At 43.8% G+C, this 17685-nt stretch overlaps 1 protein-coding gene across 1 annotated transcript in view; it reads left to right on the forward strand.

The window, feature by feature from the left end:
• The window catches only part of STXBP5L (syntaxin binding protein 5L), a 370406-nt gene that overhangs the window by 203376 nt on the left and 149345 nt on the right, over nt 1-17685 (forward strand). The window contains exon 14 of the mRNA XM_083170643.1: nt 16573-16804. Coding sequence (XP_083026769.1) covers nt 16573-16804 — 232 coding nt within the window. The remainder of the gene's footprint in view (nt 1-16572; nt 16805-17685) is intronic.

The following is a 17685-nucleotide window of genomic DNA, read 5'->3' on the forward strand; positions in this document are numbered from 1 at the left end:
ACACATATTCCGCAGCGCTGTACAGAGACTATTATTACCAGTTATTATATAGCGCACACATATTCTGCAGTGCTGTACAGAGAATATTATTACCAGTTATTATATAGCGCACACATATTCCGCAGCGCTGTACAGAGACTATTATTACCAGTTATTATATAGCGCACACATATTCCGCAGCGCTGTACAGAGAATATTATTACCAGTTATTTATATAGCGCACACATATTCCGCATCGCTGTACAGAGACTATTATTACCAGTTATTATATAGCGAACACATATTCTGCAGCACTGTACAGAGACTATTATTACCAGTTATTATATAGCGAACACATATTCCGCAGCACTGTACAGAGAATATTATTACCAGTTATTTATATAGCGCACACATATTCCACAGTGCTGTACAGAGAATATTATTACCAGTTATTATATAGTGCACACATATTCCGCAGCACTGTACAGAGAATATTATTACCAGTTATTATATAGTGCACACATATTCCGCAGCACTGTACAGAGATTATTATTACCAGTTATTATATAGCGCACACATATTCCGCAGTGCTGTACAGAGACTATTATTACCAGTTATTATATAGCGCACACATATTCCGCATTGCTGTACAGAGACTATTATTATCAGTTATTATATAGCGCACACATATTCCGCAGTGCTGTACAGAGACTATTATTACCAGTTATTATATAGTGCACACATATTCCGCAGCGCTGTACAGAGAATATTATTACCAGTTATTATATAGCGCACACATATTCCGCAGCGCTGTACAGAGAATATTATTACCAGTTATTATATAGCGCACACATATTCCGCAGCGATGTACAGAGACTATTATTACCAGTTATTATATAGCGCACACATATTCCACAGCGCTGTACAGAGAATATTATTACCAGTTATTATATAGCGCACACATATTCCACAGTGCTGTACAGAGACTATTATTACCAGTTATTATATAGCGCACACATATTCCGCAGCCCTGTACAGAGAATATTATTACCAGTTATTATATAGCACACACATATTCCACAGCGCTGTACAGAGTATATTATTACCAGTTATATATATAGCACACATATTCCGCAGCACTGTACAGAGATTAGTATAACCAGTTATTATATAGCACACACATATTCTGCAGCGCTGTACAGAGAATATTATTACCAGTTATTATATAGCGCACACATATTCCGCAGCGCTGTACAGAGACTATTATTACCAGTTATTATATAGTGCACACATATTCCGCAGCGCTGTACAGAGAATATTATTACCAGTTATTATATAGCGCACACATATTCCACAGCGCTGTACAGAGTATATTATTACCAGTTATATATATAGCACACATATTCTGCAGCACTGTACAGAGATTAGTATAACCAGTTATTATATAGCACACACATATTCCGCAGCGCTGAACAGAGAATATTATTACCAGTTATTATATAGCGCACACATATTCCGCAGCGCTGTACAGAGACTATTATTACCAGTTATTATATAGCGCACACATATTCCGCAGCGCTGTACTATTATTACCAGTTATTATATAGCGCACACATATTCCGCAGCACTGTACTATTATTACCAGTCATTATATAGCGCACACATATTCCGCAGCACTGTACTATTATTACCAGTTATTATATAGCGTACACATATTCCGCAGCACTGTACAGAGATTAGTATAACCAGTTATTATATAGCGCACACATATGCTGTGAGGCAGTAATGCTAAGCACTACATAATGGTGACCTCTGAGTCCGGTCACAGCTGGTATGCGTGTGTGGGATGACGTTACCCATCCTGGCACTATTACAGCGCACAGCGTTCCTCTCCTACAGCAAAGGTAAGACGTATCCGCCTCACAAAACCTAATCTCGGTCTGATTACATTTTATTTGTCATTTGGCAGAAAAACGACCCAAATAATCATGTTGCAAATGCTGAGAAATGATTTGATGCGTGGAGCGGAGCGGCGGCGGTTATTACCCTCGGTTACTTCCAGCATGTGCCTGGAGATGTGACTTCAGTTCATTTGGCAATAGAAGCACAGCTGCGGCTGGAACGCTTACTGAGAGCAGAAATCATTTCCACACAATGAACTTTCTGCTGATCCGCAGCTCCCAAAATAATCCTGCCAGGGGTGACGCATGTCACAAACCTCTGCTCAACTTCTTGTGAGCCCAGAGCCCCCCCATCCACAGCCAAACCTCCCAGCATGCATCATCTGCTTGGTTTGGGGGGATTCAATCTCCTCGCTTCCCAGGATATTCTGAGATGTCAGTCGTCAGGACCAGAGAAGGAGCCGGCGATAGTAAGATAGTGGCAGGGTGGTGGGCTCACTAACTGCCCACTGTGCCAGGGGCAGAACCGATGCAATATTGCACATATAGATGCCGGTACAACTAGAGCAGCATCCGACCCGCTGGGTTCTAGGGATACGGTCGTATTGTCGACCCGACTTAGGTTGACACAGTTGGGTCAACAGGCAACAAGTTTGACAAGGTTCTAGGTCGACATGGATGAAGGTCGACAGGTGTCTATGTCGACATGGTTTTAGGTCGACAAATGTGTTAGGTCGACAGGTCGCGAGGTCAACATGTTTTATTTTCACGGTTTTTTTTGAGCCGACATGTGCCGACAGGCCCTACCATCCACTTGGGCATGGTGGGAGAATAAAATAGTGTGCCCGAAGCATTGCGAGCGAAGCGGTTCACTTCCAACTGTGTCCATGTCGACTGTTTTGACATTCGGGGAAAAAAACTGTGAAAAAACCAATGTCGACCTCGCGACCTGTCGACCGAAAGTCATGTTGACTGTTTCACCTGTACATTCTATATGTCGGTATTTTGGCCATCGGGATTTCATACCGAATCCTGCCATATATAGGTTATGTATACTGTATACTGTATTACTGCTAACATTCCCATCCTTGAAGTAAAGACGGGCAGGGTTCGCTTCCCCCCGCCACATGGTAACTGAAAAGCGTGTGCGTGTGGAATGCGTCCCAGTCAGATGGAGCACTATCTCGCCAGTGGGGGCAATCTGCCGAGCCCCGGCGCTGGCTGTGAGGCGCTCCATCTGTAGGCTATATATATTGTATTACCGCTAACATTCCCATCCTGCTGCGGAGGCCATACATAGGCTATATATATACTGTATTACTGCTAACATTCCCATCCTGCTGCGGAGGCCATACATAGGCTATATATACTGTATTACCGCTAACATTCCCATCCTGCTGCGGAGGCCATACATAGGCTATATATACTGTATTACTGCTAACATTCCCATCCTGCTGCAGAGGCCATACATAGGCTATATATACTGTATTACTGCTAACATCCCATCCTGCTGCGGAGGCCATACATAGGCTATATATACTGTATTACTGCTAACATTCCCATCCTGCTGCGGAGGCCATACATAGGTTATATATACTGTATTACTGCTAACATTCACATCCTGCTGCAGAGGCCATACATAGGCTATATATACTGTATTACTGCTAACATTCCCATCCTGCTGCGGAGGCCATACATAGGTTATATATATATATAGTATTACTGCTAACATTCCCATCCTGCTGTGGAGGCCATACATAGGTTATATATATATATAGTATTACTGCTAACATTCCCATCCTGCTGCAGAGGCCATACATAGGTTATATATACAGTGTTACTGCTAACATTCCCATCCTGCTGCGGAGGCCATACATAGGCTATATATACTGTGTTACCGCTAACATTCCCATCCTGCTGCGGAGGCCATACATAGGTTATATATACAGTGTTACTGCTAACATTCCCATCCTGCTGCGGAGGCCATACATAGGATATATATACTGTATTACTGCTAACATTCCCATCCTGCTGCGGAGGCCATACATAGGCTATATATACTGTATTACTGCTAACATTCCCATCCTGCTGCGGAGGCCATACATAGGTTATATATACTGTATTACCGCTAACATTCCCATCCTGCTGCAGAGGCCATACATAGGCTATATATACTGTATTACTGCTAACATTCCCATCCTGCTGCGGAGGCCATACATAGGTTATATATACAGTATTACCGCTAACATTCCCATCCTGCTGCAGAGGCCATACATAGGCTATATATACTGTATTACTGCTAACATTCCCATCCTGCTGCAGATTCCATACATAGGTTATATATACTGTATTACTGCTAACATTCCCATCCTGCTGCAGAGGCCATACATAGGTTATATATATACTGTATTACTGCTAACATTCCCATCCTGCTGCGGAGGCCATACATAGGTTATATATATCCTGTATTACTGCTAACATTCCCATCCTGCTGCGGAGGCCATACATAGGTTATATATATATATAGTATTACTGCTAACATTCCCATCCTGCTGTGGAGGCCATACATAGGCTATATATACTGTATTACTGCTAACATTCCCATCCTGCTGCAGAGGCCATACATAGGCTATATATATACTGTATTACTGCTAACATTCCCATCCTGCTGCGGAGGCCATACATAGGCTATATATACTGTATTACCGCTAACATTCCCATCCTGCTGCGGAGGCCATACATATGCTATATATACTGTATTACTGCTAACATTCCCATTCTGCTGCGGAGGCCATACATAGGCTATATATACTGTATTACCGCTAACATTCCCATCCTGCTGCAGAGGCCATACATAGGCTATATATACTGTATTACTGCTAACATCCCATCCTGCTGCGGAGGCCATACATAGGCTATATATACTGTATTACTGCTAACATTCCCATCCTGCTGCGGAGGCCATACATAGGTTATATATACTGTATTACTGCTAACATTCCCATCCTGCTGCGGAGGCCATACATAGGTTATATATACTGTATTACCGCTAACATTCCCATCCTGCTGCGGAGGCCATACATAGGCTATATATACTGTATTACCGCTAACATTCCCATCCTGCTGCAGAGGCCATACATAGGCTATATATACTGTATTACTGCTAACATCCCATCCTGCTGCGGAGGCCATACATAGGCTATATATACTGTATTACTGCTAACATTCCCATCCTGCTGCGGAGGCCATACATAGGTTATATATACTGTATTACTGCTAACATTCCCATCCTGCTGCGGAGGCCATACATAGGCTATATATACTGTATTACCGCTAACATTCCCATCCTGCTGCGGAGGCCATACATAGGCTATATATACTGTATTACCGCTAACATTCCCATCCTGCTGCGGAGGCCATACATAGGCTATATATACTGTATTACTGCTAACATTCCCATCCTGCTGCGGAGGCCATACATAGGCTATATATACTGTATTACTGCTAACATTCCCATCCTGCTGCGGAGGCCATACATAGGTTATATATACAGTGTTACTGCTAACATTCCCATCCTGCTGCAGAGGCCATACATAGGCTATATCTACTGTATTACCGCTAACATTCCCATCCTGCTGCGGAGGCCATACATAGGTTATATATACTGTATTACCGCTAACATTCCCATCCTGCTGCGGAGGCCATACATAGGTTATATATACTGTATTACTGCTAACATTCCCATCCTGCTGCGGAGGCCATACATAGGTTATATATACTGTATTACTGCTAACATTCCCATCCTGCTGCGGAGGCCATACATAGGCTATATATACTGTATTACTGCTAACATTCCCATCCTGCTGCGGAGGCCATACATAGGTTATATATACTGTATTACTGCTAACATTCCCATCCTGCTGCGGAGGCCATACATAGGATATATATACTGTATTACCGCTAACATTCCCATCCTGCTGCGGAGGCCATACATAGGATATATATACTGTATTACTGCTAACATTCCCATCCTGCTGCGGAGGCCATACATAGGATATATACTGTATACTGTATTACTGCTAACATTCCCATCCTGCTGCGGAGGCCATACATAGGCTATATATACTGTATTACTGCTAACATTCCCATCCTGCTGCGGAGGCCATACATAGGCTATATATACTGTATTACTGCTAACATTCCCATCCTGCTGCGGAGGCCATACATAGGCTATATATACTGTATTACCGCTAACATTCCCATCCTGCTGCGGAGGCCATACATAGGATATATATACTGTATTACCGCTAACATTCCCATCCTGCTGCGGAGGCCATACATAGGCTATATATACTGTATTACTGCTAACATTCCCATCCTGCTGCGGAGGCCATACATAGGCTATATATACTGTATTACCGCTAACATTCCCATCCTGCTGCAGAGGCCATACATAGGCTATATATACTGTATTACTGCTAACATCCCATCCTGCTGCGGAGGCCATACATAGGCTATATATACTGTATTACTGCTAACATTCCCATCCTGCTGCGGAGGCCATACATAGGTTATATATACTGTATTACTGCTAACATTCCCATCCTGCTGCGGAGGCCATACATAGGCTATATATACTGTATTACCGCTAACATTCCCATCCTGCTGCGGAGGCCATACATAGGCTATATATACTGTATTACTGCTAACATTCCCATCCTGCTGCGGAGGCCATACATAGGCTATATATACTGTATTACTGCTAACATTCCCATCCTGCTGCGGAGGCCATACATAGGCTATATATACTGTATTACTGCTAACATTCCCATCCTGCTGCAGAGGCCATACATAGGCTATATATATACTGTATTACTGCTAACATTCCCATCCTGCTGCGGAGGCCATACATAGGCTATATATACTGTATTACCGCTAACATTCCCATCCTGCTGCGGAGGCCATACATATGCTATATATACTGTATTACTGCTAACATTCCCATTCTGCTGCGGAGGCCATACATAGGCTATATATACTGTATTACCGCTAACATTCCCATCCTGCTGCAGAGGCCATACATAGGCTATATATACTGTATTACTGCTAACATCCCATCCTGCTGCGGAGGCCATACATAGGCTATATATACTGTATTACTGCTAACATTCCCATCCTGCTGCGGAGGCCATACATAGGTTATATATACTGTATTACTGCTAACATTCCCATCCTGCTGCGGAGGCCATACATAGGTTATATATACTATATTACCGCTAACATTCCCATCCTGCTGCGGAGGCCATACATAGGCTATATATACTGTATTACCGCTAACATTCCCATCCTGCTGCAGAGGCCATACATAGGCTATATATACTGTATTACTGCTAACATCCCATCCTGCTGCGGAGGCCATACATAGGCTATATATACTGTATTACTGCTAACATTCCCATCCTGCTGCGGAGGCCATACATAGGTTATATATACTGTATTACTGCTAACATTCCCATCCTGCTGCGGAGGCCATACATAGGCTATATATACTGTATTACTGCTAACATTCCCATCCTGCTGCGGAGGCCATACATAGGCTATATATACTGTATTACTGCTAACATTCCCATCCTGCTGCGGAGGCCATACATAGGCTATATATACTGTATTACCGCTAACATTCCCATCCTGCTGCAGAGGCCATACATAGGCTATATATACTGTATTACTGCTAACATCCCATCCTGCTGCGGAGGCCATACATAGGCTATATATACTGTATTACTGCTAACATTCCCATCCTGCTGCGGAGGCCATACATAGGTTATATATACTGTATTACTGCTAACATTCCCATCCTGCTGCGGAGGCCATACATAGGCTATATATACTGTATTACCGCTAACATTCCCATCCTGCTGCGGAGGCCATACATAGGCTATATATACTGTATTACTGCTAACATTCCCATCCTGCTGCGGAGGCCATACATAGGCTATATATACTGTATTACCGCTAACATTCCCATCCTGCTGCGGAGGCCATACATAGGATATATATACTGTATTACCGCTAACATTCCCATCCTGCTGCGGAGGCCATACATAGGCTATATATACTGTATTACTGCTAACATTCCCATCCTGCTGCGGAGGCCATACATAGGCTATATATACTGTATTACCGCTAACATTCCCATCCTGCTGCAGAGGCCATACATAGGCTATATATACTGTATTACTGCTAACATCCCATCCTGCTGCGGAGGCCATACATAGGCTATATATACTGTATTACTGCTAACATTCCCATCCTGCTGCGGAGGCCATACATAGGTTATATATACTGTATTACTGCTAACATTCCCATCCTGCTGCGGAGGCCATACATAGGCTATATATACTGTATTACCGCTAACATTCCCATCCTGCTGCGGAGGCCATACATAGGCTATATATACTGTATTACTGCTAACATTCCCATCCTGCTGCGGAGGCCATACATAGGCTATATATACTGTATTACTGCTAACATTCCCATCCTGCTGCGGAGGCCATACATAGGTTATATATACAGTGTTACTGCTAACATTCCCATCCTGCTGCAGAGGCCATACATAGGCTATATATACTGTATTACCGCTAACATTCCCATCCTGCTGCGGAGGCCATACATAGGTTATATATACTGTATTACCGCTAACATTCCCATCCTGCTGCGGAGGCCATACATAGGTTATATATACTGTATTACTGCTAACATTCCCATCCTGCTGCGGAGGCCATACATAGGTTATATATACTGTATTACTGCTAACATTCCCATCCTGCTGCGGAGGCCATACATAGGCTATATATACTGTATTACTGCTAACATTCCCATCCTGCTGCGGAGGCCATACATAGGTTATATATACTGTATTACTGCTAACATTCCCATCCTGCTGCGGAGGCCATACATAGGCTATATATACTGTATTACCGCTAACATTCCCATCCTGCTGCGGAGGCCATACATACTGTAGGTAATATATACTGTGTTACCGCTAACATTCCCATCCTGCTGCGGAGGCCATACATAGGTTATATATACAGTGTTACTGCTAACATTCCCATCCTGCTGCGGAGGCCATACATAGGCTATATATACTGTATTACCGCTAACATTCCCATCCTGCTGCGGAGGCCATACATAGGTTATATATACAGTGTTACTGCTAACATTCCCATCCTGCTGCAGAGGCCATACATAGGCTATATATACTGTATTACCGCTTACATTCCCATCCTGCTGCGGAGGCCATACATAGGATATATATACTGTATTACCGCTAACATTCCCATCCTGCTGCGGAGGCCATACATAGGATATATATACTGTATTACCGCTAACATTCCTATCCTGCTGCGGAGGCCATACATAGGTTATATATACTGTATTACCGCTAACATTCCCATCCTGCTGCGGAGGCCATACATAGGATATATATACTGTATTACTGCTAACATTCCCATCCTGCTGCGGAGGCCATACATAGGATATATACTGTATACTGTATTACTGCTAACATTCCCATCCTGCTGCGGAGGCCATACATAGGCTATATATACTGTATTACTGCTAACATTCCCATCCTGCTGCGGAGGCCATACATAGGCTATATATACTGTATTACTGCTAACATTCCCATCCTGCTGCGGAGGCCATACATAGGCTATATATACTGTATTACCGCTAACATTCCCATCCTGCTGCGGAGGCCATACATAGGATATATATACTGTATTACCGCTAACATTCCCATCCTGCTGCGGAGGCCATACATAGGTTATATATACAGTGTTACTGCTAACATTCCCATCCTGCTGCAGAGGCCATACATAGGCTATATCTACTGTATTACCGCTAACATTCCCATCCTGCTGCGGAGGCCATACATAGGTTATATATACTGTATTACCGCTAACATTCCCATCCTGCTGCGGAGGCCATACATAGGTTATATATACTGTATTACTGCTAACATTCCCATCCTGCTGCGGAGGCCATACATAGGTTATATATACTGTATTACTGCTAACATTCCCATCCTGCTGCGGAGGCCATACATAGGCTATATATACTGTATTACTGCTAACATTCCCATCCTGCTGCGGAGGCCATACATAGGTTATATATACTGTATTACTGCTAACATTCCCATCCTGCTGCGGAGGCCATACATAGGATATATATACTGTATTACCGCTAACATTCCCATCCTGCTGCGGAGGCCATACATAGGATATATATACTGTATTACTGCTAACATTCCCATCCTGCTGCGGAGGCCATACATAGGATATATACTGTATACTGTATTACTGCTAACATTCCCATCCTGCTGCGGAGGCCATACATAGGCTATATATACTGTATTACTGCTAACATTCCCATCCTGCTGCGGAGGCCATACATAGGCTATATATACTGTATTACTGCTAACATTCCCATCCTGCTGCGGAGGCCATACATAGGCTATATATACTGTATTACCGCTAACATTCCCATCCTGCTGCGGAGGCCATACATAGGATATATATACTGTATTACCGCTAACATTCCCATCCTGCTGCGGAGGCCATACATAGGCTATATATACTGTATTACTGCTAACATTCCCATCCTGCTGCGGAGGCCATACATAGGCTATATATACTGTATTACCGCTAACATTCCCATCCTGCTGCAGAGGCCATACATAGGCTATATATACTGTATTACTGCTAACATCCCATCCTGCTGCGGAGGCCATACATAGGCTATATATACTGTATTACTGCTAACATTCCCATCCTGCTGCGGAGGCCATACATAGGTTATATATACTGTATTACTGCTAACATTCCCATCCTGCTGCGGAGGCCATACATAGGCTATATATACTGTATTACCGCTAACATTCCCATCCTGCTGCGGAGGCCATACATAGGCTATATATACTGTATTACTGCTAACATTCCCATCCTGCTGCGGAGGCCATACATAGGCTATATATACTGTATTACTGCTAACATTCCCATCCTGCTGCGGAGGCCATACATAGGCTATATATACTGTATTACTGCTAACATTCCCATCCTGCTGCAGAGGCCATACATAGGCTATATATATACTGTATTACTGCTAACATTCCCATCCTGCTGCGGAGGCCATACATAGGCTATATATACTGTATTACCGCTAACATTCCCATCCTGCTGCGGAGGCCATACATATGCTATATATACTGTATTACTGCTAACATTCCCATTCTGCTGCGGAGGCCATACATAGGCTATATATACTGTATTACCGCTAACATTCCCATCCTGCTGCAGAGGCCATACATAGGCTATATATACTGTATTACTGCTAACATCCCATCCTGCTGCGGAGGCCATACATAGGCTATATATACTGTATTACTGCTAACATTCCCATCCTGCTGCGGAGGCCATACATAGGTTATATATACTGTATTACTGCTAACATTCCCATCCTGCTGCGGAGGCCATACATAGGTTATATATACTATATTACCGCTAACATTCCCATCCTGCTGCGGAGGCCATACATAGGCTATATATACTGTATTACCGCTAACATTCCCATCCTGCTGCAGAGGCCATACATAGGCTATATATACTGTATTACTGCTAACATCCCATCCTGCTGCGGAGGCCATACATAGGCTATATATACTGTATTACTGCTAACATTCCCATCCTGCTGCGGAGGCCATACATAGGTTATATATACTGTATTACTGCTAACATTCCCATCCTGCTGCGGAGGCCATACATAGGCTATATATACTGTATTACTGCTAACATTCCCATCCTGCTGCGGAGGCCATACATAGGCTATATATACTGTATTACTGCTAACATTCCCATCCTGCTGCGGAGGCCATACATAGGCTATATATACTGTATTACCGCTAACATTCCCATCCTGCTGCAGAGGCCATACATAGGCTATATATACTGTATTACTGCTAACATCCCATCCTGCTGCGGAGGCCATACATAGGCTATATATACTGTATTACTGCTAACATTCCCATCCTGCTGCGGAGGCCATACATAGGTTATATATACTGTATTACTGCTAACATTCCCATCCTGCTGCGGAGGCCATACATAGGCTATATATACTGTATTACCGCTAACATTCCCATCCTGCTGCGGAGGCCATACATAGGCTATATATACTGTATTACTGCTAACATTCCCATCCTGCTGCGGAGGCCATACATAGGCTATATATACTGTATTACCGCTAACATTCCCATCCTGCTGCGGAGGCCATACATAGGATATATATACTGTATTACCGCTAACATTCCCATCCTGCTGCGGAGGCCATACATAGGCTATATATACTGTATTACTGCTAACATTCCCATCCTGCTGCGGAGGCCATACATAGGCTATATATACTGTATTACCGCTAACATTCCCATCCTGCTGCAGAGGCCATACATAGGCTATATATACTGTATTACTGCTAACATCCCATCCTGCTGCGGAGGCCATACATAGGCTATATATACTGTATTACTGCTAACATTCCCATCCTGCTGCGGAGGCCATACATAGGTTATATATACTGTATTACTGCTAACATTCCCATCCTGCTGCGGAGGCCATACATAGGCTATATATACTGTATTACCGCTAACATTCCCATCCTGCTGCGGAGGCCATACATAGGCTATATATACTGTATTACTGCTAACATTCCCATCCTGCTGCGGAGGCCATACATAGGCTATATATACTGTATTACTGCTAACATTCCCATCCTGCTGCGGAGGCCATACATAGGTTATATATACAGTGTTACTGCTAACATTCCCATCCTGCTGCAGAGGCCATACATAGGCTATATATACTGTATTACCGCTAACATTCCCATCCTGCTGCGGAGGCCATACATAGGTTATATATACTGTATTACCGCTAACATTCCCATCCTGCTGCGGAGGCCATACATAGGTTATATATACTGTATTACTGCTAACATTCCCATCCTGCTGCGGAGGCCATACATAGGTTATATATACTGTATTACTGCTAACATTCCCATCCTGCTGCGGAGGCCATACATAGGCTATATATACTGTATTACTGCTAACATTCCCATCCTGCTGCGGAGGCCATACATAGGTTATATATACTGTATTACTGCTAACATTCCCATCCTGCTGCGGAGGCCATACATAGGCTATATATACTGTATTACCGCTAACATTCCCATCCTGCTGCGGAGGCCATACATACTGTAGGTAATATATACTGTGTTACCGCTAACATTCCCATCCTGCTGCGGAGGCCATACATAGGTTATATATACAGTGTTACTGCTAACATTCCCATCCTGCTGCGGAGGCCATACATAGGCTATATATACTGTATTACCGCTAACATTCCCATCCTGCTGCGGAGGCCATACATAGGTTATATATACAGTGTTACTGCTAACATTCCCATCCTGCTGCAGAGGCCATACATAGGCTATATATACTGTATTACCGCTTACATTCCCATCCTGCTGCGGAGGCCATACATAGGATATATATACTGTATTACCGCTAACATTCCCATCCTGCTGCGGAGGCCATACATAGGATATATATACTGTATTACCGCTAACATTCCTATCCTGCTGCGGAGGCCATACATAGGTTATATATACTGTATTACCGCTAACATTCCCATCCTGCTGCGGAGGCCATACATAGGATATATATACTGTATTACTGCTAACATTCCCATCCTGCTGCGGAGGCCATACATAGGATATATACTGTATACTGTATTACTGCTAACATTCCCATCCTGCTGCGGAGGCCATACATAGGCTATATATACTGTATTACTGCTAACATTCCCATCCTGCTGCGGAGGCCATACATAGGCTATATATACTGTATTACTGCTAACATTCCCATCCTGCTGCGGAGGCCATACATAGGCTATATATACTGTATTACCGCTAACATTCCCATCCTGCTGCGGAGGCCATACATAGGATATATATACTGTATTACCGCTAACATTCCCATCCTGCTGCGGAGGCCATACATAGGCTATATATACTGTATTACCGCTAACATTCCCATCCTGCTGCGGAGGCCATACATAGGATATATATACTGTATTACCGCTAACATTCCCATCCTGCTGCGGAGGCCATACATAGGATATATATACTGTATTACCGCTAACATTCCCATCCTGCTGCGGAGGCCATACATAGGCTATATATACTGTATTACCGCTAACATTCCCATCCTGCTGCGGAGGCCATACATAGGATATATATACTGTATTACCGCTAACATTCCCATCCTGCTGCGGAGGCCATACATAGGATATATATACTGTATTACCGCTAACATTCCCATCCTGCTGCGGAGGCCATACATAGGCTATATATACTGTATTACCGCTAACATTCCCATCCTGCTGCAGAGGCCATACATAGGCTATATATACAGTGTTACTGCTAACATTCCCATCCTGGTGTGGAGGCCATACATAGGTTATGTATATAGTATTACTGCTAACATTCCCATCCTGGTGCGGAGGCCATACATAGGTTATATATACTGTATTACTGCTAACATTCCCATCCTGCTGCGGAGGCCATACATAGGTTATATATACTGTATTACTGCTAACATTCCCATCCTGCTGCGGAGGCCATACATAGGTTATATATACTGTATTACTGCTAACATTCCCATCCTGCTGCGGAGGCCATACATAGGTTCTATATACAGTATTACCGCTAACATTCCCATCCTGCTGCGGAGGCCATACATAGGTTATATATACTGTATTACTGCTAACATTCCCATCCTGCTGCGGAGGCCATACATACTGTAGGTAATATATACTGTGTTACTGCTAACATTCCCATCCTGCTGCAGAGGCCATACATAGGCTATATATACTGTATTACTGCTAACATTCCCATCCTGCTGCGGAGGCCATACATACTGTAGGTAATATATACTGTGTTACTGCTAACATTCCCATCCTGCTGCGGAGGCCATACATAGGCTATATATACTGTATTACCGCTAACATTCCCATCCTGCTGCGGAGGCCATACATAGGCTATATATATACTGTATTACTGCTAACATTCCCATCCTGCTGCGGAGGCCATACATAGGTTATATATACTGTATTACCGCTAACATTCCCATCCTGCTGCGGAGGCCATACATAGGTTATATATACTGTATTACTGCTAACATTCCCATCCTGCTGCGGAGGCCATACATACTGTAGGTAATATATACTGTGTTACTGCTAACATTCCCATCCTGCTGCGGAGGCCATACATAGGCTATATATACTGTATTACCGCTAACATTCCCATCCTGCTGCGGAGGCCATACATAGGCTATATATATACTGTATTACTGCTAACATTCCCATCCTGCTGCGGAGGCCATACATAGGTTATATATACTGTGTTACTGCTAACATTCCCATCCTGCTGCGGAGGCCATACATAGGTTATATATACTGTATTACCGCTAACATTCCCATCCTGCTGCGGAGGCCATACATAGGCTATATATACTGTATTACTGCTAACATTCCCATCCTGCTGCAGATGCCATACATAGGCTATATATATACTGTATTACTGCTAACATTCCCATCCTGCTGCGGAGGCCATACATAGGCTATATATACTGTATTACTGCTAACATTCCCATCCTGCTGCGGAGGCCATACATAGGTTATATATACTGTATTACCGCTAACATCCCCATCCTGCTGCGGAGGCCATACATAGGCTATATATACTGTATTACTGCTAACATTCCCATCCTGCTCCAGTGGCCATACATAGGCTATATATACTGTATTACCGCTAACATTCCCATCCTGCTGCGGAGGCCATACATAGGCTATATATACTGTATTACCGCTAACATTCCCATCCTGCTGCGGAGGCCATACATAGGCTATATATACTGTATTACTGCTAACATTCCCATCCTGCTGCGGAGGCCATACATAGGATATATATACTGTATTACTGCTAACATTCCCATCCTGCTGCAGAGGCCATACATAGGTTATGTATATAGTATTACTGCTAACATTCCCATCCTGCTGCGGAGGCCATACATAGGCTATATATACTGTATTACTGCTAACATTCCCATCCTGCTGCAGAGGCCATACATAGGATATATATATACTGTATTACTGCTAACATTCCCATCCTGCTGCGGAGGCCATACATAGGCTATATATACTGTATTACTGCTAACATTCCCATCCTGCTGCGGAGGCCATGCATAGGCTATATATACTGTATTACCGCTAACATTCCCATCCTGCTGCAGATGCCATACATAGGCTCTATATACTGTATTACTGCTAACATTCCCATCCTGCTGCGGAGGCCATACATAGGCTATATATACTGTATTACTGCTAACATTCCCATCCTGCTGCAGAGGCCATACATAGGCTATATATACTGTATTACTGCTAACATTCCCATCCTGCTGCGGAGGCCATACATAGGTTATATATACTGTATTACTGCTAACATTCCCATCCTGCTGCAGAGGCCATACATAGGCTATATATACTGTATTACTGCTGTCATTACTTGTTACTCAGCACAGACTCTATTTTACAGTCAACCTCCAGATGTTGTACAAGCTGAAAACGTCCAAGGTGTTTGAGAAGCAGAAGCTGGCAGAGGGGAAGCAGCCATCGGACACAATAGAGGATGATCCCTTTGCCATCCAGATGATGTCTTGGTGCCCGGAGAGCAGAATCTTCTGCGTAGCCGGAGTATCCACCTACATCATAGTCTATAGGTTCAGCAAGAATGAGGTGGTGACGGAAATAGCGGTAAGTGTTCTAAGGAATGGTCTGTCACCTGGGCGCGGTGCGGAGAGCATAACATTGGTGGGTTACAGGGAGAGCTGTAGTGTGACACTGGCAGGTTACAGGGAGATCTGTAGTGTGACACTGGCGGGTTACAGGAGAGCTGTAGTGCGACACTGGCAGATTACAGGGAGAGCTGTAGTGTGACACTGGCGGGTTACAGGGAGAGCTGTAGGGTGACACTGGCGGGTTACAGGGAGAGCTGTAGTGTGACACTGGCGGGTTACAGGAGAGCTGTAGTGCGACACTGGCAGATTACAGGGAGAGCTGTAGGGTGACACTGGCAGGTTACAGGGAAAGCTGTAGTGTGACACTGGCGGGTTACAGGTAGAGCTGTAGTGTGACACTGGCAGATTACAGGGAGAGCTGTAGAGTGACACTGGCAGGTTACAGGGAGATCTGTAGTCTGACACTGGCAGGTTACAGGGAGAGCTGTAGGGTGACACTGGCGGGTTACAGGTAGAGCTGTAGTGTGACACTGGGAAGTTACAGGGAGAGCTGTAGTGTGACACTGGCAGATTAAACAGAGAGCTGTAGTGTGACACTGGGAAGTTGCAGGGAGAGCTGTAGTGTGACACTGGGAAGTTACAGGGAGAGCTGTAGTGTGACACTGGCATATTACAGGGAGAGCTGTAGTGTGACACTGGGAAGTTACAGGGAGAGCTGTAGTGTGACACTAGCGGGTTACAGGGAGAGCTGTAGTGTGACACTGGCAGGTTACAGGTTGAGCTGTAGTGTGACACTGGCAGGTTACAGGGAGAGCTGTAGTGTGACACTGGGAAGTTACAGGGAGAGCTGTAGTGTGACACTGGCGGGTTACAGGTAGAGCTGTAGTGTGACACTGG

The sequence above is a fragment of the Crinia signifera genome, chromosome 2 (genome assembly GCF_055691185.1).
Source record: "Crinia signifera chromosome 2, ASM5569118v1, whole genome shotgun sequence".
Classification (NCBI taxonomy): Eukaryota; Metazoa; Chordata; class Amphibia; order Anura; family Myobatrachidae; genus Crinia; species Crinia signifera.